The 23,865-nt window shown below is 42.4% G+C and overlaps 1 protein-coding gene across 1 annotated transcript; it reads left to right on the top strand.

Moving 5' to 3' along the window:
- The first annotated feature begins 474 nt into the window (after positions 1 to 474).
- On the top strand, positions 475 to 13,599 carry SIX4 (SIX homeobox 4). The gene is made up of 3 exons (XM_043556299.1): positions 475 to 2,197; positions 4,919 to 5,604; positions 9,244 to 13,599. The coding sequence occupies exons 1-3, from the start codon at positions 1,326 to 1,328 to the stop codon at positions 10,038 to 10,040; spliced, it is 2,355 nt and encodes a 784-aa protein (XP_043412234.1). The 5' UTR covers positions 475 to 1,325; the 3' UTR covers positions 10,041 to 13,599.
- Positions 13,600 to 23,865: the final 10,266 nt, after the last annotated feature.

The following is a 23,865-nucleotide window of genomic DNA, read 5'->3' as shown; positions in this document are numbered from 1 at the left end:
TTGGATTTTGAGAAAGAGCATCATCAGGTGGACCTAACTGACCCACAGAAATCAGAGGAGCAGAGGTGGGTTCATCCTTTTTTGAGTTAAGACCTCATGCAAACCAAGAAAGAGACAGAACTGCAAACAGCAGTCGACTCCACCCCCAGGCATTTCACCTCAAACCAGAGGGCAGCCTTCCATCTGTCTATGCTGTTGAAAGGGCTGCTGATCCTGCACTGATCTGGAAGACACCTGCACTTAGAATGGAGGAGTATCACCTTCAGAGAACTATACACACACTTACAGAAAATCTGTTCATACAGAATACTTAAATGTTCATGCTTTATAACAATCTAAAGCTTAAGTCTCTTCCACCTTACCCTACTCACTGAGCTAAGCACACCGATTCAATACTCTATATGCTTAGTTGCACCGTGTTCAACACAGTTGTGTTGCCAGCTCTCCAGGTGAGTCAAGGTTAAATGCTTTTTGAAGTCTTCTTGTTTTTGTCTCCTCCGTGGGCTATTTATACAGCTTATTTTAAGATTTTCAAGCACTTTCCCCTTTTTAATTTACCATAAATGTTTCCCCCTGGGAACATTCCCTAGTGACATTCTATTTTGGACCCTTTTGAATACAAAATCCTTGACAAAGACATCTCTCAAAGGGAGGGAAAGGGGACTAGGGACATAGAGAAGCTTCTGAATTGTCTCCTTTGAAATTTTGTCACCTGGATGCTTGACGGTGGTCTCTTTGTTAAGAGTTTGGCGTCCGGACCTTAAGGCCACACAATTAATCCTCCCGCTGGAATCCTAAGGACTCTCTTTGAAAGAGTCTCTTGTCCAGTTTTCAGGCCACATTAGGTAATTTCCCGCCCAGGAGCACGGTCTAAAAAGAATGTCGGTGTTTCCCTTCAGGTATAGGTGCCTGGGGGTCAGGGGAGAAGGAAAGGCAAGGGGTGGAGTGCGAGGCGGGTGATCGACAGGGATAGAAACGGTGTCTCCTCCTCCCTCTGAATGCGAAATAGCCAATGAGGTGGCGCGGCCGGGCCGGCCGGGCCGCCAGTGCCATATAGTATGCAGCAACCCGAGGAGTCACGTTGGGGGAACGGCAGAAAGCAGCTATCCTTTTACACTACTTTGCTCTAGCAGCTATCTTAATGGTGACTGCGTGGCCGGGGGGAAACCTGATCGGCCAGATCCAGCCGAAACCGGGCGGGAGGGAGTGGGCTTTCCGGAGGGGGGGAGGAGGGAGGGAGACGAAGAAGGAGGAGTAAGAGAGGGGGAAAGAAAGAGGAAAAGAGTGCGAGGGAGTGAGGGAGGGAGGAAAATAAACAACAAAAAATGTCCTCTTCCTCCCCCACCGGGCAGATCGCAAGTGCGGCGGACATCAAGCAGGAGAATGGGATGGAAAGCGCCTCGGAAGGGCAGGAGGCGCCCCGAGAAGTGGCGGGGGGCGCGGCGGCGGCGGCGGGGCTGAGCCCCCCGGCTCCAGCCCCTTTCCCCCTGGAGCCGGGGGACGCCGCGGCCGCCGCCGCCAGGGTGAGCGGAGAGGAAGGGGCAGCGGCGGCCGCGGCGGCGGATCAGGTACAACTCCACTCGGAACTTCTGGGCAGGCACCACCACGCCGCGGCCGCCGTCGCCGCCGCCGCCGCCGCGCAGACCCCACTGGCCTTCTCGCCCGACCATGTCGCCTGCGTGTGCGAGGCGCTGCAGCAGGGGGGCAACCTGGACCGCCTGGCCCGGTTCCTGTGGTCCCTGCCCCAGAGCGACCTGCTACGTGGCAATGAGAGCCTGCTGAAGGCGCGGGCGCTGGTGGCCTTCCACCAGGGCATCTACCCCGAGCTCTACAGCATCCTCGAGAGCCACAGCTTCGAGTCGGCTAACCACCCGCTGCTGCAGCAGCTCTGGTACAAGGCGCGCTACACCGAGGCCGAGCGAGCCCGCGGCCGGCCACTGGGCGCCGTGGACAAGTACCGGCTGCGCAGGAAATTCCCCCTGCCCCGCACCATCTGGGACGGCGAGGAGACGGTGTATTGTTTCAAGGAGAAGTCGCGCAACGCGCTCAAGGAGCTCTACAAGCAGAATCGCTACCCTTCGCCCGCCGAGAAGCGGCACCTGGCCAAGATCACCGGCCTCTCCCTCACCCAGGTCAGCAACTGGTTCAAGAACCGCCGGCAGCGCGATCGGAACCCCTCAGAGACCCAGTCCAAAAGGTGAGCGCCAACTTTCCTCCTCCTCCCCCTTCCTCTCCCCCACCCCCTTCCCAGCTTTCTTTTCCTCCAAGTGCTCGCAAACATGGCGCTTACCTTCCCCACCAGCCTGGTCCGGCTGCCCACCTCTCCCCGCCCCCCACCTCTCCCCGACCCGGAGAAGGGGGGGACGGCGGTGGCGAGAGGCGGGGGAACCTCCCTCCTCCCCCTCCCCCTCCTCCCCCCAGAAGTTTCTGGTCGCCCGCCTAGGTCTCAGTCCCCGCCCCCACCTCGGCTGGTCACTGCCGCCCAGTTTCCCACCCCCATCCCGCTGGCTTTGAAGTTGCCACTCTCTCCCGGGGTCTGGAGGGGCGCAGGAGCGTGTGTAGTGTGTAGGCGCCGGAAAGGCAGCCCTCGTTGCCGCCCGAGGCCCACCGGGGCTGCCAGGGCGGGCCGGGGTCTGCACCTCCACCGGGTCTCACCGTCCCGGCGCGTGCACGCGCTCCTTGACCGCCCTCTCCGCGGCTCGGCTGCCCCTCTCCCCGCCCCAGGCCTGCGCTGGAGGTCGCGGTGGCCGCTCTCGACGCTGGAGAGTGTCGATGGGGGCTGGCGTTTCAGAAGGGGGGTTGGGGACGTCGAGGTTTTATGTGACAGAGTTAATCATTCACCCTGCCCGCTGTGGTTCTCTTCGTGGCCGCGGCAACGTGGGGTGTTGGTGCGGCTGGGCTCTGCCGTGTTTTGAAACCTGATTCTGAACTCCTTCGGATCGGATTTCAGCGCCGCCGGGGCAGTGGGGCTGGAGGGCTTGCTTCCTCGGCCCCCCAACCCTGCGTGGCTCCCTCCTGGGACAGCGGTTGGGGTGGGGGCGCTATCAGCTCCACACCTCCTTGAGCGCCCACCCTGGCGGGTTTCAACTTTTTGACTGGCAGGGTTTTTGACCCCCAACTGGTGGGAAAGATCGGGTTTTCCACCTCTATTGTGCGTCCTTTCGAGTCAGACACCTGGAGTGTTTTGTGTATTGTTGAGCGAACTAAGGAGAAGGTCGCCTGGAGAGATGGTGTCTCCAAGCCACGCGGGCATAAGACAGAAAGAACCCAAAGCAGCTCGAAGGTTCTGCCCAGGGAAGGAATTTGGGAGCCGGGAAGCCCGCCCCGGCCGAGCGAAGGTGATCACCCGCCGCGGCCCGCCCTTGCCGCTCCTGTCCCTGCACCCCCGCCGGGGCCCGACGGCTCTGGAGCTCCTCGCCCAAGGCAGGGAGGGAGGCGCTGTGTCCGAGCCGTGCCTCCCGGTAACCAAAACAAAACGCGCACTGCGACCTGCGTGCATCCTTCCGCAGACTTGCGGGGACACCCAGAGGAGGCACGTTGGTGACCCCGCGCCTGCTTGTGGCCGCGGATCCCATCGCTTGGAGCCCCGTCGGAATCCTCGGGGCCAGAGGCAGGGGGTGGGGAGCGGGCGTGGCGCTCAGGCCAGCTGCCCTGCAGCCTGCGCTCCCCGGCTGGGCGCGTTCCTCTCCCCAGCCGCACTCTGCAGGCTGCGCGCCTCCCCCCCCCCCCAACCCCACACCCCCGCCCCCGGCCCAGTTGCCTGGTTTAGGCCCCTCTCCGGATCTACCTCCCACCCGCACCCCTGGTGAGTCACCCTCGCAGACGGCGACGGCGGCTCAGCCTCAGCTCGTAAATCAAAGCGCTTTCTGCGCTCCTGGCCCCGCAGCCCAAAGCCCGGGTAATCCCCTCCCCTCCGCATGAAAGCGAACCGACCGCCGGGCACTGCAGGGATGGGGATCCTCTACTGGGCCAAGTCGCACCAAGCTTCCAAACTGCAGCTAACTGCCCCTTTCTCCCCCCCTCGCCCAGCCTCAGTCCAAATGGGAAACCCTATCACCACCCTTCACCCGGATTTGGCGTTTCCTCCCAAGTCGGGGAGCTGAGGAACCCAGTCCTGTCTGGAGCAGAAGGACTGAGGGTGCTGGGGAAGGGGTCTGATGGTTACAAGGCTGCTGAGTGACCCACACCCTTTCCCTCCCACCTCACCAGGGCACTGGATGGTGTATGTTAAATAGGCCCCTATGGCTTCTTTTGGATTCAAAGGCGACTGCACATAACAGTTCTTGGGTTGAAAGTGCCTTTCCTACATCAAGGACAGCCACTTTGTTGACTGAGAGAGTTGTCAGTCTGGTGGAGTAGAAGTTTGGGAGCAGGTGAGAAAATGATCTCTTGTTAACTAACTGGCAAACAAAACTGAACACTTCCCACCTCCTGCTCCTTCGGCAGTTTCATTTACTTCCAAAATCACACTAATCGGAATTGGTTTGAAGGGAGGGCAAGGCGTTCCTAATAGGAAAGACCGACCGCCTCATCTAGTGAGGTTCCCCCCCCCCCCCCGTTGTATAGGTAGCAGCATAATTTAACAGGAAGGAATAACTTCAGTGCTATGAAAACGTATATATAATTCTTATGAAAATCCTATTAGCTGAATTTACATCTTCCAGATCTCTGGACTTTCCCTGAATTTATCATTGGTAAAATGATTGGGATAGGAGAGTTTATCTTCCCACGTTCTCTGTCTTTATGGTTAGAATCTGCTGAAAGCCCTCATAACTTAAACAAGACTAAAGACTTCCTGCTCTGCTTTCCTAAAATATTACCTTTAATGGGGTTAGAGGTTGGTTTTCTAAACAAATGGCACTAGGTAGAATGTCATCCCTCTGACCTTCTGAATGTCTTGATTTCCCCTTCTCTGCAGTGAGTCAGATGGCAATCCCAGCACTGAAGATGAATCCAGCAAGGGCCATGAGGACTTGTCTCCTCATCCACTCTCCAGTTCATCGGATAGTGTCACCAACCTCAGCCTTTCCAGTCACATGGAACCAGTGTATATGCAGCAACTTGGAAATGCTAAGATATCATTAAGCTCTTCTGGAGTTTTGTTGAATGGAAGCTTGGTACCAAGTACTTCACCTGTCTTTCTTAATGGTAATTCTTTCATTCAGGGACCCAATGGAGTTATCCTTAATGGATTAAATGTGGGAAATACACAGACAGTGTCACTGAACCCACCAAAAATTGCATCAAACATTGTGAGCAATGGTATATCCATGAGTGACATACTGGGGTCTACCTCCCAGGATGTGAAGGAATTCAAAGTCCTCCAGAGTTCTTCAGCTAACTCCGCAGCCACCACTTCCTACAGCCCCAGTGCCCCTGTGTCATTCCCAGGGCTGATACCCAGCACTGAGGTAAAAAGAGAAGGCATTCAAACAGTGGCTTCCCAAGATGGAGGCTCTGTGGTGACTTTTACTACACCAGTGCAAATTAACCAGTATGGCATTGTCCAGATCCCCAATTCCGGAGCAAACAGCCAGTTCCTTAATGGGAGCATTGGATTCTCTCCACTGCAGCTGCCTTCTGTTTCAGTAGCAGCTTCACAAGGTAAAAGTCTCATTCAGTACCATAATGCACTAGTGAATGTTTTAGCCAGCTGCTGTAAATGACACATTTGGTGAGAGCTGTAGATTGATGTTACTGTTCAGGTACCTTATTGGCTGCCACAGCTGTAGAAGAGCCTTGATTTGTTTCTCCTTCTTCACAACACCCGTGTAATATCCAGTCTGGTTGGTTCCCTGGCATCATGGAGATGGGCTTTTATTTTCCTAACATCTGAATGGAAAAATACAGTTCATAGCAAATCTTGCCAGTTCTACAATTATAGAAATATGATAAGTCAGTTGGTGCTTACAAAATAACCCATTGCTTGACATTTTAAGATTAAAAATTAATAATATTGCTAAGAACACAAAATTCGTCAAGCAGTTGGTACGAATGTGTACACTTTACCTAAGCATTTTCTATCTGACCAAGGAGTGTTTTAGAAGAGCAAGCTAAAAAGACTGGATCAATTGTGTTTGATCCATGTTCCTCCTATAATTAAAACTATCAGACCTAAAGGAAAACCGGATGAGTATGTGATAGGGTGTCTGTTGCTCTGCATGTATACTCTCCCTCCCTCCCACCCTCCACCAAATGTGTGGGTTAGCCTTATTTTATGTGTTTGTGGCTTTGCTAAAGGCAGTTTGCTGAAGAACACTGATCTGGAATTCAGGAAGCCTGAGGCTGTTATGCCACTTCTTCACTGACTTGAAGCAAGTCTGGATGGCTCTGTGTCATTTTTTGTACATAGAAACACAAATGGTGAGAATGCCCATGGAGGTTGCATAGTGCCTTAAACTTAGGAGTGGGGGATGTGAATGCAGGTTTGCCTTCCTGTAAGCAAATCTGAATGTCCAGATTTCTATGAAAGCAAAATAAGTAACTGTCTCCCTTTAAAGATCAACTTCCTGTAAAATGGCTTTATCAAAAAAATCTCAATTTATGCACCACTATGACCCACTTCAGCTTATTTGAGGCATTAATGGAAAAAGTGTTGAGTAACTTTCTCTAACATCAATTCTCAGGTAAAATGGTAGGAAAACACAAAACTCCTGCAGCATACTGTGTATTTCTTCGTTGTTTCAAGTTATGGAAAGGATTAAAGTTAAATCACTTTCCAACAAAAATATAAGAAACCACAGGGTTTCTTCTCTCTTTAGGAAATTTCCAAACAGTAGATAACAGTTTAAAGACAAAAAGTTGGAGCAAAAAGTGTGGTATGTACATTGGGGGAGAAGAAAAGCAGAAATACTTTTCATGTGTAATCTAGAAATATGCTACCACAGAAAATTATTACAAACTAATAGCTAATTTTTAAAATGGGACATTTAATATGAATAAGAAGAAGCATTTTCAGTTAAAATAGCTAAGATCAAATGACATAGCTGTCAATCCTTGGACTGTCTGGGTGAGTTAAAGGCGTAAGTTTAACCAGATGGGTCCAGGAAGCAGCGTTCCTTTATAGCAATGGTGGACTGCAATTCTCTTTAAAGCATGTGGGGATTCAGCCTTTCTCAAAAACAGATACTCAGCCTTGCCTTAAAATGTGTAGACAAGATAGATTATCTTTTAGTAGTTAGGATTTATATGGAAAAGCAGAATATCTATATCTTTTACTCACTTCATAATCTGGGAAAACAAGGGTGTTTTTTTTTCCCTTACCATCATTACAAAGTTATACTTTGCACCTATGTCCTGTTTCATTTGAAATTTTTTAACTAATTTTGAAATTATTATTAAATTTATTATAATTCAAGTGCAGTTATACTTACATATCAAGTTTTAGTCACATCTGCTTTTCCTCCTTCATTTATGTGTGTTATAATTTCTACACATTCAAAGATATTGTTTTATTTATATTTAATAGCTGTTGGGGGAAATGTCCTATCATATCATATATGGTTCTCTCAAAAAATAACTATCGTTTTGTTCACCTATACACAGGCAAACAATTTCACAAATATATACATATAACAAAATAAATATCTATTTCAGATGTTTTTTGTTACAGTTTAGCAGCCAACAAGAATTTTATTTTTTTTTAATTTTTTTTTTCAACTTTTATTTATTTTTGGGACAGAGAGAGACAGAGCATGAACGGGGGAGGGGCAGAGAGAGAGGGAGACACAGAATCAGAAACAGGCTCCAGGCTCCGAGCCATCAGCCCAGAGCCCGACACGGGGCTCGAACTCACGGACCGCGAGATCGTGACCTGGCTGAAGTCGGACGCTTAACCGACTGCGCCACCCAGGTGCCCCTCAACAAGAATTTTAAAGTATACTTAAGTCAGATTCATTTCATTTGTTTGGCCTGGAACAAACATTCATGTTAGGGAAGAACCCAAACATACATAAAAATGTTTGTTTTTTTTTTTAACACCAGTATTTCCGTGACAAATACTTTCTAGTGGTTACATTTAATTTAAAGTTTAAATACAGTTTTAGTTTGTTTGAAGATATTCCTTTGCATTTAAGGTGCTTAAAAAGTGGAAGATATAAAAAAAAACAACCCAGTAACATTTATTTATCAATACAGGTAGTAATATAATCACAATTATTCTAATTCAAGAAGAGAAATGTTTTGGGAGAATTACTGTTAACGTTGGGCTATCTTCTCAAAATAATAATTTGCTGAACATCTAATTCAAGATCAGGGTAAACAACCCATCTGAATAATCCTGTCACAAAATTCCCTCAAGTCTACCTTTCTTACAGTGGCAAGATAATTGCCATCATTTCACTGGGTCTATGTAAAGACTCCAAAAGAAAAGGGTTTTATTTGATGATGGGAGGGAGGGGAAGGCTCTAATTCATCTGCATTGTCTGAGTTACCTGATTTTGAACTTCTCAGCATTCTACTTATGTTTCTGGGGGATTTTTGTTTTGGTTTGTTTTTTTCCTGTTTCCGGTCTCTGTAGACCATTCTAGTGAGAGCCTTAAGATATAAACGTTTCAGAGAAGCATTGGCTCTAGTTATTCACATTAATCTGTGTTTTTAAAAGTACAGTTTATTATTATCAATTCTTCCTATCAACTGCAACACTGAAAATTCAGAACTGGCATAACAAAAGAAAGAAGAACTCTTGAATGTTCTGTTGACTTGATATTACTTTATGGTTAGTTTGGTGAAAGTTTGCAACGTGTCTGTACAGGTTTATATGGTTAACTTCAAGCCCCAGGGCAACTCATTTTATGGCTATTTTCTACTTTTCCATTTATGTCAGTTACTGAACTTGTTCCAAACAAAGGCATTTTATTTTCCATTTGTGTTTCCTAGTTCTAACTGGCAGAACTGGCTACAACTATCAACTGATTGAGAGAAATCAAGTTGGTAATAATGAACCGGAAACTTGACTGAAATTAGAACTTGGAAAAACATTTTTTTTCATACTTTGTTTCTAAACCAGTACTTCTCACTCCCACTATGTCATCAGCATTACTAGGGAATTTGAAATACACCTGTTCTCAGACTTACTGAGTCAGAGTCTCAGGAGTAGAGCCTGGGAATCTGTAGTTTTGAGTGCTCAAGGTGATTCTACTGAACCTGAGAAAAATCGTGTGTGTCAAAAAGTCTTTTTTTCTTCCCCTATCATTTCTATCAGCGATAATCTGTACTTTCTTTTCTTTTTTTTTTTTTTTTTAGGCAACATTTCAGTAAATTCAAGCACTTCAGATGGGAGCACATTTACAAGTGAGTCCACCACAGTCCAGCAAGGAAAGGTTTTCTTGAGCTCTCTTGCTCCCAGTGCAGTGGTATACACTGTCCCTAATTCAGGCCAGACTATAGGATCTGTTAAACAGGAGGGCTTGGAGAGGAGCCTGGTATTTTCTCAGTTGATGCCTGTCAATCAGAATGCACAAATAAATGCAAACCTGTCTTCTGAAAATATCTCGGGGAGTGGCCTCCATCCCCTGGCCTCCTCATTAGTTAATGTATCCCCAACTCACAATTTTTCCCTGACTCCCCCTACCTTGCTAAATCCCACCGAGCTAAACCCTGACATTGCCGCTAGCCAGCCAATGTCTGCACCTGTGGCAAGCAAATCTACTGTGACATCTGTCAGCAACACTAACTATGCAACTCTTCAGAACTGCTCCCTTATTACTGGTCAAGATCTATTGTCAGTCCCTATGACCCAGGGTGCCCTTGGGGAAATTGTTCCTACAGCTGAGGACCAGGTGGGTCACCCCTCCCCAGCAGTACACCAGGATTTCGTCAGAGAACATCGTTTAGTTCTGCAATCAGTAGCTAATATAAAAGAGAATTTCTTAACAAATTCTGAGGGCAAAGCCACAAGCAACTTAATGATGCTGGACTCAAAATCCAAGTATGTCCTAGAGGGCATGGTTGAGACTGTCTGTGAAGACCTGGAAACAGACAAAAAAGAGCTTGCCAAGCTCCAAACCGTCCAATTGGATGAAGATATGCAAGACTTATAAACTTGATTTCTCTCATTCTCTCTCTCTCTTTTTTTTTTTTTTTTTTTTTTTTGGCATCAGCAGGCAGATCTTTTCACGAAGCCCTGAGGACATAAGGCATTTTCCCATTTACAGGGAAAACACTAGTTTTGTGAGTAAATGAATTCAAGAGACTTTGGATTGATCTGCATGAAGATCACAGTTAAATATACAGGAGTAGAACTGCGTTGTTGCAGCCTTTTTGTTCACGTATGTTCTCTTTTAAATAGATGGAGACAAAGGAACAAGATGAAATATATCAAGTCAAAGTGTGTCATTTGGCTGACTTAATATAACTCTAAGGTTAAATGGAACTTGATAGTTCTTTAAAACTGTGTCCACCTGACATCGGCATTAGAAACAGTACGGTTATTTTTGTTTACTTTCACTCCACGGGCATTGATGAGGTTAAGAAGCATACATGGTACTCCATACTATTCTAAGGGTTTATTTTTTGAATATATACATTTCTGTTTTTCAATATTTTTGTGAAAGTCTTGGTTTGTCTCTACACATTTCCAAATGTGCTTGCTAATAGTCCAGTGGGGCTGAGAAAGTTTGCAACTCCACTAAAAACTCTGAAACAAACTTCAGTATGAGTGTAAATATATTAGTCCTATAAGCAAGGATTTGAGGAATTACAGTGAATTTTATTTATGCTGTATATGTTTCTCTTCTACTTCAGACACTATGAACTGAAAAAATGTTTTCTTACTGTTTAATTTATTTTTATTGTTTGAACAGGAAGTGAACATAGTTATTTCCAACAAAGTTTTACTTTTTGTAGGATTTTAAAAGTAATGATTTTTATCAGGAGTCTATTAGGGTCATTATTAATAACACTGAAACAGGCAATCTAACTCCCAATATTGGAATTTTGGTACTTTTTTTCACATCTTGTTCTTTATTTAGCAACTCTCTGATTCATTTAAATATTTTTTCTATAGAATTCTACGTGCCTTTTTACCTTGTGGCCTTTTTATTATTCTTACTAAGGTACAGAAGTGTCAACAGAAGCACTGATGGCTCTTTCTATCTAACAGGGTTATTTTCACCACAAAGTTGCTTTAAATCTGAAGAACTTAAGTTTCACTTATGTGATTATGTACGTTTATGGTGTAAATTGATGAACAACTAATTATTGTTGATGCTTTTCATTACAATGAAATACCAATCCTAGAATACCATGTAAAATGAATTCTGTAGACTATAAAAACCATTTTAAACTAAACAAAGAATACGCAAGTTCTCTTGGGCAAAATTCTGTCCTGGTGAAACTTAGTTCTACGTGTTTTGAATCAGTTGTTACATTATGACATACGACTATTATTTGCACTATATTATCATGTCTTGTTCAAAGGTCGATCTTTTGGGGTTTCTTTAAGAAGCTTGCTTGATCATGTTGTGAGCTGTGGTTATAGGTTTTATCAGGACTGAACACAAGATGGAATGATGCAAATTTATGTAGCGAGTAAAGTCTCTGGTGTGTGCAAAGCAAGAAATGTGAGAAAATGATCTCTTCAGAGATGACTTAAAGTTGTTGAACATAAAAGATATTACCAATCTTGCTGTCTTCAAGATCAGAATGAAGAGTGTACTCTTGATCTCTACGTGCCCATCTGCTGAGCATGTGGCATAAGGGCCGTAGATTACTTACCCTTGGTTGTTATTGCAAATGGAACTTGCAGGCATAGATGAAGAGCCCTATCCAATTGTTTCGTTAGAGAACTCAGATCCCACCTTCTTTATGGAATTAGTGAATGTTCTTAAACTGCTGAAACTACAGTTGTCTTCTTTTTTTTTTTTTAACAAAGTCAGGTGTTTTCGAGTTCTCTTCCACTCCATCACTACTTATACAGCTTGTTTTTTTCTTTAAGTGTGTGCTGATCATGTTACTGAGATTAATTATATGGTTCTGTAGTGTAGTTTACATGAAAATGATGTTTTTCCACTTGATGGCTGCAGATATTAAGAATTTTCTGTTCATTATTTTAAAATACCCATCTAATCAGGGAGATGGGAAGGTTTAAAAAGTTATATATATTTTATATATAACTGGAAAAGTTTCATGTGTCTTCCAAAAATATAATAAGCCTCTGTTTTATTCACAGTTCTTCCTCTTTTTTTCCCTTAAGAAAAAGGAAAAATAGCACAAAACTTAAGACTTACCTAGGAAACCCATTCATATTCCCAACTTGATGTAATTATACCCCTACAATTACTCCAGGTAGCTACACAATATACCAGGTAAGAATCAATGCACATTATAAAGAACTTATTGTTCTTTTCTATACTTCAGTAAAATAAGGGCCAGTTGGTGTATAGCCCATACATATGTGAATGAAATAAGATAAACCCCATGATCTCCTTGCACAGAATTGCAAATGTTTTTTGCAATACCAAGGGCCAGTCTCAGAACCCTTGGAGTTCATGTGGCAGAATTTCTCTTACATAAACCAATGCTTGAAGATGCTGCAAATGACCCTCAAATGATCCCCAAAGAGGAATCAGAATAAGGGTAAAAACTCTCCCTGCAAACCCCAACCCCTGCTGCTGGCTGTGGGATTTTTGGTGTGAGGCTATCTATGCACTCTATCCGCCAGAGTTTGGCATTTAGCTCTTAGTTACATCTAGTAAAGACCAGTTTTATCAATTAAAGAGAAGGTGCATTTGTTCCTCAATCAAGCAAGAACACCTGTGTTGTAGTGTTTTATAGCTCATGTATATTTATAGTAATGAAAAGACTGAATTGTACACGTTTCAGTGCCTTTCTTGTGTTATGAAAGGCAGGTAGACGTTATAGCCATAGATAAAAATTCGTAGTTAAATTGCACACTGACCTTAAATCTCCCTGTATATGCCCTTGCATTTTGCATGTCAAAAGTTGGATTACTGGGCATGTGTTGAAGCCTGCCCTGCTACATGTTAGGCAAGTGTGCATCAGTACATAGCCAGAAGTTCTTCATTCTTTTACAGTGTTTTTGACAGATCATCTCATCAGAAAAACATAAATAATTCAGGAAATTTGTGGGGAAAAGAATTACATTTTACAAAAGATGTTTCAAAGTCTTCCTAGAACTTAGATGATAGAGCCTAACAGTTACTTTGTATCTAGTTGATACATTTCATGTTAATTTAATATCACAGTACATTTTATTAATCAAAATTATGTAGCATGTGACTCTCTTGGCTTTCAGGGTTCTCAATTTTTGTTCTTTTGTTGCATGTACTGTATGTTTAGAGGAGACCAGTTATATACTCAATATGGTTTTACTGTGCCTTACACAAAGAGAAAATCTATACAGAATGTATATCATGGGGTGGGGTAACAGAATCTCTACTGCACTGTTAGGTGATGGCACACAGAGCATGTCCCAGAACATTTCTGTGCTTAATTACCCAACCAAAGAGATCTAAAGTATGTATGTTGTACTGTAATAGGGGTTTATGCCTGGACAATTAAGTGTTTTATTTGTTTTCTGAAATGATGTGAACTTATTTTTCTAAACACTATGCTAAATAAACTTTATATTTATACATACCTTGTGTTTAAAAAGTTATTTATCCCTGGAAAAACAGAGAACAGGAGGGAAAAAACAAAAACCCACACAAACATTTCATAGGCTGGCAGATACAAGGACAATAGGAGTCACTTTAGAACAATGTCTATTGGTCTTTGTATAAAATTATGCAATTCACTTAATTGTACTTCATACTCAGAGCTAAATTAGATTTCATCTTCCTTAAAGGAAAGGAATGTGTCTTATTCATTGAGGTGTTCCAAAATCTGACCCTCATTCTCTATAAGGTATAGTGGAATTAAATTCAATGATCCAAAGACCTTTCCATGCCCAATCTTACTGGAAGAGCTCGATATAATCCATCTTTAAAGCATTCCCATTAGCCAAAGTCTGGTTCCACTGCAGTGGGGTCCACCAGTGGTTTGGCATAAAGTTATGGACACAACTGCGCCACTGAGTATGTAAATGACTTGGCCCTGCTACAGTTTGATCCTACTTTTAAAATTACATGACCTCTGATTCTGTATGCCTCCCACACTGAAATCAAGAGGAGTTTGGATAAAGGAGATTGGACCAACTGTACTGTACAATTGTATTCCAAAACTAGTTAAAGGCATCAAATTAGTTTCAGATATGTCTAGACTTTGTTATATTCTTGTCATTCACTTCATTTGTTTAGTAATGTTCTGTGTAGTTAAGCCAGTTACAGCGAACAGTGTCTCACTGAGCATAGGATCAGAGCATTGTGGAGTAATTACATTTTATAACACCTTAACGAAACAAATATTTTAGAACACTCGACAGGTCACTGAAGTATTTCAAACATTTGTGGCTCTGCAGAATCTAGCAAACTAAATAAAACCCTTCAAGGGGAATTCAAGACTTTTCAGCATATGATTCCATCCCACTTCTCCTGTTTCCCTTAAGAAATAGTAAGTGTGGGGCACCTGGGGGGCTCAGTCGGCTAAGCACCGGACTTCAGCTCAGGTCATGATCTCCTGGTTCATGGGTTCAAGCCCCGCATCAGGCTCTGTGCTGACAGCTCAGAGCCTGGAGCCTGCTTCAGATTGTGTCTCCCTCACTATCGGCCCCTCCTCTACTTGTGCTCTGTCTCTCTCGCTCTCTCTCCCTCTCAAAAATAAACATTTAAAAAAAATATTTAAGAAATAGTAAGTGTGGGGTGGCTGGCTGGCTCAGTTGGTGGAGCATGTGACTCTTGATCTCAGGATTGTGAGTTCAAACCCCATGTTGGGTGTGGAGCTTACTGAGCAAAAGATAATAAATGTGGAAATCTACTTCTGCACATGACTACTTTCAATAAGAATAGATAGTAAATAAAGGTACCTTCAGATAATGATCAGTGCTATAAAGTCAATACACAGGGTAATGAAATTGAGCATGGGGAATGGTAGAGGTGGGGACCTGAATTAGATTGGTCAAGGAAAGTCTCAAGGAAGTAAACTTTCAACAGAGAGGCTTGAATGAAGAGAGAGAACCAGCCCACAAGACCTAGAAAAATAGCATTCCTGACCTAGGGAACAGCAGGAACAAAGGCCCTGAGGGGAAGAGTAGAGAGTCTGGATCAGTGTTAATCCTAGAAGACATTTGGTAGCAGATCTAGACAGAGATAGGCAGGTGCCAGGTCACAGGTAGAACTTAATTGGTCTGTGTTTGGATTTGAGTCAGAGAAGCAAGGAACGATATAACATGATTTACGCTTTATAATATCACCATGTCAATTCTTTGGAGAATGGCATTGTAGGAGGCCATTCTTGGGAGGGAAGGAATTAGGAAACTATGTCATGTTGTCCTAAGCTGTTGAACAAGAAATACTTCAGGAGCTGTTGAAGCACGTATGGCAGTTTTTCCCCAAATGTCTCCAGAATTTTGTGCTCTCCAAGCCTTCTGTCTACTCTGCCTCCTGCTGTTAGCCAAAGCTGCCAGCTTCCTGCTATGACTGTCCCAGTCTGAACCTGTGCCCTGAACTCCAGTCTGGTGGATCCAGTTCCCTAAAGGATATTTTCAGAATGTCCTGGTCACCTATGACTCTACATATGAAAATTTTAAATCATTATCTTTGCCTTAAGCCTGTTCCTCATTTATAGTAGCAGTCATTCATCCATTGGCCAAATAAAAAATCTGGGACTCACTCTGTAGTCTTCTCTTCCTTTCTTCCCACCTCCCCCACTAGATCACTACATGTCTCCATGAATGCTCCTTTACTGTCTCTTGAATAAGTTACTGCCCTTCCATTTCTACAGTTTCTGCCATAGTTGAGGCACCTATCTTTTTTTTTTAAGATTTTATTTTTTTTAAGTTTTTTTATTTATTTTCGAAAGAGAGAGAGAGACCATGCAAGTGGCAGGGAGAGGTGGGGAAAGAGGGAGGGAGAGAGAGAGAATCCCAAGGAGGCTCTGTACTGTCAGCACAGAGCCCGATGTGGGGCTCAAACTCAAACAGGGAGATCATGACCTGAGTCAAGAGCAAGAGTTGATCACTTAACCAACCAAGCCACCCAGGTGCCCCTTAAGATTTTATTTTTAAGCAATCTCTACAGCCAATGTGGGACTTGAACTCACAACCCCAAGATCCAGAGACGCACGCTCCACCAACTGAGCCCGCTAGGTGTCCCAGCATTTACCATTTCTTGACTGAACTATTACAACTGCCTCCTATTTGGTATCTCAGTGTCTGGTCCTCATTCCAGGCTACAGTACAATTATACTTAGATGCAACTTCCAAAATTCAAGACATTTTAGCCCTCGCGTTCCAGCTTAGAACCTTTAATGGTCTCCATTGTCTATGAAATACCATTTAAACCCTTAACATACAAAGCCCCCAGGACCCAGGCCCTACCTCTTTGTCTCGTCATGTTTCTAACCACATGAAACTGTTCCCCAAAGGGACCAGGTTCTTTCTCACCTACCCAATCTCCAAGGCTCACTAGAAAGCACTAGGGAGACTAGTGCTCCAGGAAGCTGTCTCGCCCTCTTAAGCAGAACAGTGCAAGGCTCATTCTGTGACTAGACAAGGATTTATACCTTCCTTTAGTGTAGCACCTACCACATCATTGTAATTATATGTTTGCTTCTCTGCACTTTCATCTCTATTTCTCTGGCATTTAGTCTAGGAAAGCATAGTAGGCACTTAAAAAAATAAGTGCTGAATAAACAGTGACTCTGCTGTCCATTCCTTTAAATCATTTCACTTGCTCTGGATTAAGAAACTACATTGCTGGGGCACCTCGCCAGCTCAGCTGGCAGAGCATACAATTCTTGATCTTGGGGTTGTTAGTTCAAGCCCCACATTGGCTGTAGAGATTACTTAAAAAATAATAAAATCTTAAAAAAAAAAAAAAGAAAGAAACTTCACTGTTAAACTAGTTAAAGCATTATCCCTATTTAGAGCACAAAAAATAAATGGATACATTTTAGGTTAGGGCCTGACAGTGATTCTTTGAAACTTCTGGCATTAGTGGATGTTCTTTATGGTATCTTCCTTACTTCTCCAAGGTTTTTTCTATTTACTTCCAAATAGAGGTTGGGTTCCAGAAGATAGAGGTTGGCTAAAGTTTGACAGACAAGTGGGGCATTAGCACAAAATGTAGTCACTAAGCCTTTTTAGATCAATGTTTCAAAATAGCAGTGATGTACAGAAAAGCTATTTATACTTATGTATAGATACACTTTCTAAAAATATTCTCTCTGTGGATGTATTCCTATTACTTGTATTTGAACTGAGCAGATGCCTAAAGAGTCTATGAGGAATAGTAAATGGAACGTAGAATTTAGGCATCAGGAAATCTGGATTCTAATTAGCTTTTAGATTTGGGAGATATCAGTTGACCCTCTGAAACCTATTTTTTTTCCCCAGTGAAATGGGTATGGTGGGTATCCTTATATTTGAGATCCATGTAGCTATAAGAAAAGAACAAGGGTTTAAAAAAAAAAAAAAAAGAACATTTCCTTCCCCCCACCACCACCCAGGTTAAGAAGATCAAATCAATTACAGAACGAAAATACACTGGGGCCTGCCAAGAACTACAAATGTTAAGATAAAATAATTGATACTGAGTTAACAACCTGTAACATACTAGGATTAGAGGTGTAGAGCTGGGTGAGACATGTGTGGTTTTTTCTTCCACCTTCTCCACCTGTATCTACTTTGCTCCCCACTGGTTCTCCCCTTCTCTTAGGTATTGCCCTACCTCCCCAAGTGCCTTAAGTGGTCCTCCTGGGGTGGGTGGTTAACACTTTAAGATGTGATGAGCCCAGCCCCCACCCCCAGAATTTTGCTTCCCCCCCCCCCCACACCTCTCCTCAGGAATTTGCATTTTAAGGAAGGCTTTTAAAGATACAAAAGAACCAAGTTGTGATCATGAATGATAATTTTCAGATTAATAAAACTGAGCAAGGTGTTCCCTTTTTCTAAGAGCAGCAGACAAGGGTGTGTGTGTGTGTGTGTGTGTGTGTGTGTGTTCATTTGGGGGACAGGGAAAGAAGGACAGATGAGCAGAGGAAAAGAGAGAATGTCTCCAGTTCCCTTCTTTGCTCCACTTCCCTACTGGATATCAAGGACCAGAGAGTGGAATTTGAGCTATTGGGTCCTCTGAAAAATATTAACAGCATAGTTTTTCCCATGCGCATCTTATCCAGAGTCTAGGACATTTTCTTCAGGAGGATTCCTGTGTTGAAAAGTCATTAGCTATAATGAAACCATAAAAATTAGCCAGAGAAAAACAAAGGTTGTTCCGGGTTTCTCTGTTTTGTTTTGCTTTTTAAGATGTGAACTATATAGGAGATGTGCCAAAAAAGAACCCAAAATACACATTTGGTTGAAATTAGGGAATTTAATACAAGTTTGTGTTCATTTTTATTTATTTAATAAGTACTTTCTTACTGTGTTCTTTAAAAGATGGATGGATGGCCTTGGATATCTTGGTAGAGATGTATTACTCATTCCCTGGCAAATTTATTTTATTAGCATTTAATGGGGAAAAAAAAGATTAATGAAATCTTGCCCCTGCATGAATAAAGTGATCAAGTATCCTATCCTAATCATCCCTGATAGATTTTTCCAAAATCTCTCCAATGAATACACACTAGTTCTAAGAATACATACAATCTTACCTAATAAGAGTCCCTTATTCTTTTTTTTTTAAGTTTTATTTATTTATTTTGAGAGAGAACATGCACGTGTGAGTGCAGGGGGACAGAGAGGGAGAGAGAAAATCCCAAACAGGCTCCACTTAGCCCTGGGACCGACACGACTGTGAGATCATGACCTGAGCCGAAATCAAAAGTCAGACACTTAACCAACTGAGCCACCCAAGGCACCCAAAGAGTCCCTTACTTCTAGTCTCACTATACAGTCATACTCTAATACCTTAACAAACATGAATTGTCTTTCCAAGAACAAGCACAGGTTTTCATATCAGGTAGCAAATTGATAGTATTGTAATACAGAGCTCCTAGTATGAGTGAAGCTGTAGTAATACAGAATTTGTGCTTTTTCGGGGAGGGATAAATTAGGCTAAAACCTGTCTTTATTTTAAATGGTGCATATTGACAATATAAGTTAAATGTATGAATAAGATTGGGTCCCTATGTAAAGTATCTAAGGAGAAAGTCTATCAAACACTTTTAATTCCTTAGAAGTACTCTCAAATATAATAGCTATCGAAATATTAAATACAAAGTACCTCTCTGTTTATCAAAGCAGATCCCCAGATTAAGCCTACAAGAAAATATTTTCTAAGCTATTATATGGTCTATAAATAAAACGTCCTTTTAATTTTTTTCTATAATCCAAAATTGTTCATTAATTCACACTAACATACCTCCTTTCAGGCTTTCTTGGGTTTCTCCATGAAAACTGTTAGATGTGTCTGTAAAGAATGGAAATTTTTAGAAAGAAAAGGAAATAGGTGCAACCTTGGATATACGATCCTAAATATTACTTTATATGCCCGATAATCATATTACCTTACATGCATACTCCCCAGAGGTCTGGGGTAAACAGAAGTCATAGATGCCCCCCATTTCTTTTCACAAATAAAGAATACGCCAATGTTCAGTGGAGATTTGCTCTTCCCAGTGACAATTTGATGAAGCCCAAATCTTGGCAATGACAATGCACCTGTTATAAACATAAGACCAGGCTTGTGATTTGGGCCCAAGTTCCTGTACCTGAAGCCGAAACTGTGCTAAAGGACCACTTTCAGCCTCTGGAAACATCAGGAACCCTGAAAAGCTCCCAAAGCTCTGCTTGGTTGAATCAGTTTACTTCATTTAAAGCAAACCCCAGCATCCATAGGCCAAGTGCCAGGTACATTACTGGGATTCAAAGATGGACCGGTCAGTCTTTAACGTCTAAGAACTGAATTAAGTGGATTGATACGGACATACAAACTATCCATGCAAAAGTACTACAAAAGAGGCATGTATAACATGTCCAGAAGTAATACTGCATTTTAAAAATACATTTTAAGAGTACTCTGGCAGGGCAGAGACAAAGGATATGCTAGGTGTGTGATACAGCTTTTATAATAAGGATTTTAGACTTCAAAGGCAATGGTAATCATGAAAAGCATTATTTTTTTTAACTCACTCTTTTTATTATTGCAAAATAGATTATTTCCTATAGAAAACAAAACAGAAGACACAAAATCATACATAATCCCATCACCTGGAGATAATAATAGCCAACATTAAGTATGTATTTACTACTTAAGTACTCTTCAAAATGCTTTTACATGTGTTACTTCCTTTTTTCATTAAAACAACCCTGTGAAGTATGTATAATTCCAATCCCGGTTTTGCAGACAAGGATACTGAAAAACAGTGGATGTGAGTAATTGTCCTAAATGTTCATAGCAAGTAAGTAGCTGAGCTAGCTCCAAAGATGACCTTCCCTTTTCAAAGTTATTTATTTTTATTTTTCTCACGTACGCTTCACACCCAGCATAGAGCCCAACATGGGGCTTGAACTCACAACTCTGAGATCAAGAGTTGCATGCTTTACTGACTGAGCCAGCCAGGCACCCCTTAAAATTGTACGGGTTTTTTTTTTAATTTTTATTGTTTATTTATTTTATTGTTTTTAAAAATTACATCCAAATTAGTTAGCATCTAGTGCAACAATGATTTCAGGAGTAGATTTCTTAGTGCCCCTTACCCAATTAGCCCATCCCCCCTCCCACAACCCCTCCCGTAACCCTCAGTTTGTTCTCCATATTTATGAGACTCTTCTGTTTTGTCCCCCTCCCTGTTTTTATATTATTTTTGTTTCCCTTCCCTTATGTTCATCTGTTTTGTCTCTTAAAGTCTTCATATGAGTTAAGCCATATGAATTTTGTCTTTCTCTGACTAATTTCACTATTTTTTTAATGTTTATTTATTTTTGAGAGAGACAATGCAAGCGGGGGAGAGGCAGAGAGGCAGGGAGACACAGAATCCGAAGCAGGCTCCAAGCTCTGAGCTGTCAGCACAGGGCCCGATGTGGGGCTCAAACTCACGAACTGTGAGCTCACGACCTGAGATGAAGTTGGACACTTAACTGACTGAGCCACCCAGGAACCCCTATAAGAATTCTTTATATATTCTGGATATTAAGCTCTTTTCAGATATATGATTGGCAAATATTTTCTCCCATTCCATAGACTGCCTTTTCATTCTGTAGATTATGTTCTTTGATGAACAAAAGGGTTTTTTCCTTTTTTAATTATAGTTGACACACAATGTTACATTAGTTTCAGGTTTACAACATAGTGATTCGACAACTGTATACATTGTGCTATGCTCACAAGCACAGCCACCATCTGTCACCATGCAACGTTATTATAGTACCATTCACTGTATTCCCTGTGCTATAACTCTCAGATGAACACAAGTTTTTAAGTTTGATATAGTCCCATTTGTCTATTTTTGCTTTTGCAGCCTGTGCTTTTGGCAGTATATCCAAGAATTCATGCCACATCCAATATCATGAAGATTGTCTCCTTTCTTTTAGGAGTTTTATAGTTTAGGGTCTTATATTTAGGCTTTGAATACATTGGACTAATTTTTGCATAAGTGTCTACTTTCATTTTTTTGCATGTGGATATTCAATTTTCCCAGCACTATTTGATGAAGACGCTGCCCTTTCCCCGTTGAGCAAAGCTTGCTCTTATAATATACATTTAAAGAGAGGCATTGTAAGGAATTGGCTGACTTGCTTATAGAGATTAGCAAGTCCCAAGATCAGCAGTGTGACCCAGCAAGCTGGAGAGCCAGGGAAGCCAATGGTTTAGGCCTCTGAGCACCTATCATACTTTATTCCATTATGTATACATATCAATTAGTAGACAGGCCAGTCTGCTGTTCCAGAGACTCAAAATTACAATGACTTCAATAAGACAGAAGTTTATTTCTCTCACATAACAATCCAGAGGTGAGTGGTGTAGGCTGATGAGGCAGTTCTGCCTCATCAGCTCATCCAGGATCCCAGGCTGGTAGTTGGTCTCTGTGACCTTCAACACTGATTTCCAATCTCTGTTATTTCCCAGCCCACAGGAGGAAAAAGAAAAAAAAAAGGTCTGAAGTAGGAGCTTCCTCTCTAAGAAACAATCAAGCTATTTCTTATAACACTTCTTACATGTAATTGACCCAAACCTACTCACATGCCCAATACTTAACTTCAAGGGAAACATAGTCTCTAGGCGAGTGGCGATATGCCCCACTAAAAGTGAAATAATCCGGGGCACCTGGGTGGCTCAGTCGGTTAAGCGTCCGACTTCAGCCCAGGTCACCATCTCACGATCCATGAGTTCAAGCCCCACGTCGGGCTCTGGGCTGATGGCTCAGAGTCTGGAGACTGCTTCCGATTCTGTGTCTCCCTCTCTCTCTGACCCTCCCCCATTCATGCTCTGTCTCTGTCTCAAAAGTAAAATAAACGTTCAAAAAAAAATAAATAAATAAAAGTGAAATAATCCTATTCCTAAAAGAAGGGGACAGTAGACACTGGCAGTCAGTTAGTGGCACCTGCCACTATATTTAGCCCACTTTCTCGAAGCCTATGGACTTCCCCTTCTACATAACAGAATGGAAGTAGTTATGTAAATGAGTCCGAAAATGCCACTTTTCCACTACACATCTGTAGATCCCACTTCCAATCAGAATGATAAATATCATCTTTAAATTATCATCTCGGGGCGCCTGGGTGGCTCAGGCGATTGAGCACCCAACTTCGGCTCAGGTCATGATCTCATAGTTCATGAGATCGAGCCCTGCATCGGGCTCTGTGCTGACAGCTTAGAGCCTGGAGCCTGCTTTGGATTCTGTGCCTCCCACTCTCTCTGCTCCTCTTCCACTCATGCTCTCTCTCTCTCTCTCTCCTTCAAAAATAAATAAAAACATTTAAAAAAATTTTAAATGATCATCTCCTGTTTCCTTACAAAGTTTGAGACAATACTAAATAAGTAGGCAAGTAAGTAAATAAAGTTTGAGACAATGTACAACTCTTGGTTTAAAATACAACTTGAAAGTGTTCATTTTTTAGTGTCCAGATTCATTAGTAATCAAAGAAATGTAAGCTCCTTGAGGGCAAGGACAGTGTCTTACCATTGTCATCAGATGTTCTTCTGCATCTGCAGATGTTCATCTGCATACTATAGGTGTTTGGATAATAAATGTTGCATGAATGAATAAGATACAAGCTTTTAATATGAAATACTATTATCGCCTATTAAATTACTAAAGATTTAAAATAATAGTAATGTCGGGGCACGTGGCTGGCTCAGTTGGTGGAGTGTGCCACTCTTGATCTTGGGGTGAGTTTGAGCCCCACATTAGGTGTAGAGATTTAAGAGTAAAATCTTAAAGTAAATAAATAAATAAAATAATATAAAGATTATGCTTAATGCTGATAAAGATGCAATAAGGCCAATAGTTTCACATATGACAGATGGAGGTATAAATTCCAGATGGAAGGGCAATTTGTCAAATTACAACTACAAAAAGAAACTAATATTTGTTGATCACAGGGGCAAGACCAAAAACAAAAACTATTTTGTTTATTTAACAAAAATTTGTTAATGCATTATCTTGATGAGGGTATGCTCTTTCATATATTACTGGTGGGAGTTCATTTGGAATGGCAATTGTGAAGACATTTTGGGAAGGCCTAGCACAATACTACTGACTTAGTACTTTCTCCCCCAGAGATTTGTTGTACAGATATATTTGCACATTTTGATACTCCTACATATAGGGGTACTTGATGCAGGCTTGTTTGTAGCGTCAAAAGAC

This window comes from Prionailurus bengalensis, chromosome B3 (genome assembly GCF_016509475.1).
Source record: "Prionailurus bengalensis isolate Pbe53 chromosome B3, Fcat_Pben_1.1_paternal_pri, whole genome shotgun sequence".
NCBI lineage: Eukaryota > Metazoa > Chordata > Mammalia > Carnivora > Felidae > Prionailurus > Prionailurus bengalensis.
Note: the sequence above shows the minus strand (reverse complement) of the source record. Positions and strands in the feature narration are given on the sequence as shown.

Bases quoted from the DNA above. Each gene is read 5' to 3' on its own strand.
- SIX4 (XM_043556299.1), top strand. From the start codon at position 1,326: ATGTCCTCTTCCTCCCCCACCGGGCAGATCGCAAGTGCGGCGGACATC. The intron at 2,198-4,918 runs GTGAGCGCCAAC...CCTTCTCTGCAG, and splicing joins TCAGAGACCCAGTCCAAAAG to TGAGTCAGATGGCAATCCCA. The intron at 5,605-9,243 runs GTAAAAGTCTCA...TTTTTTTTTTAG, and splicing joins TTCAGTAGCAGCTTCACAAG to GCAACATTTCAGTAAATTCA.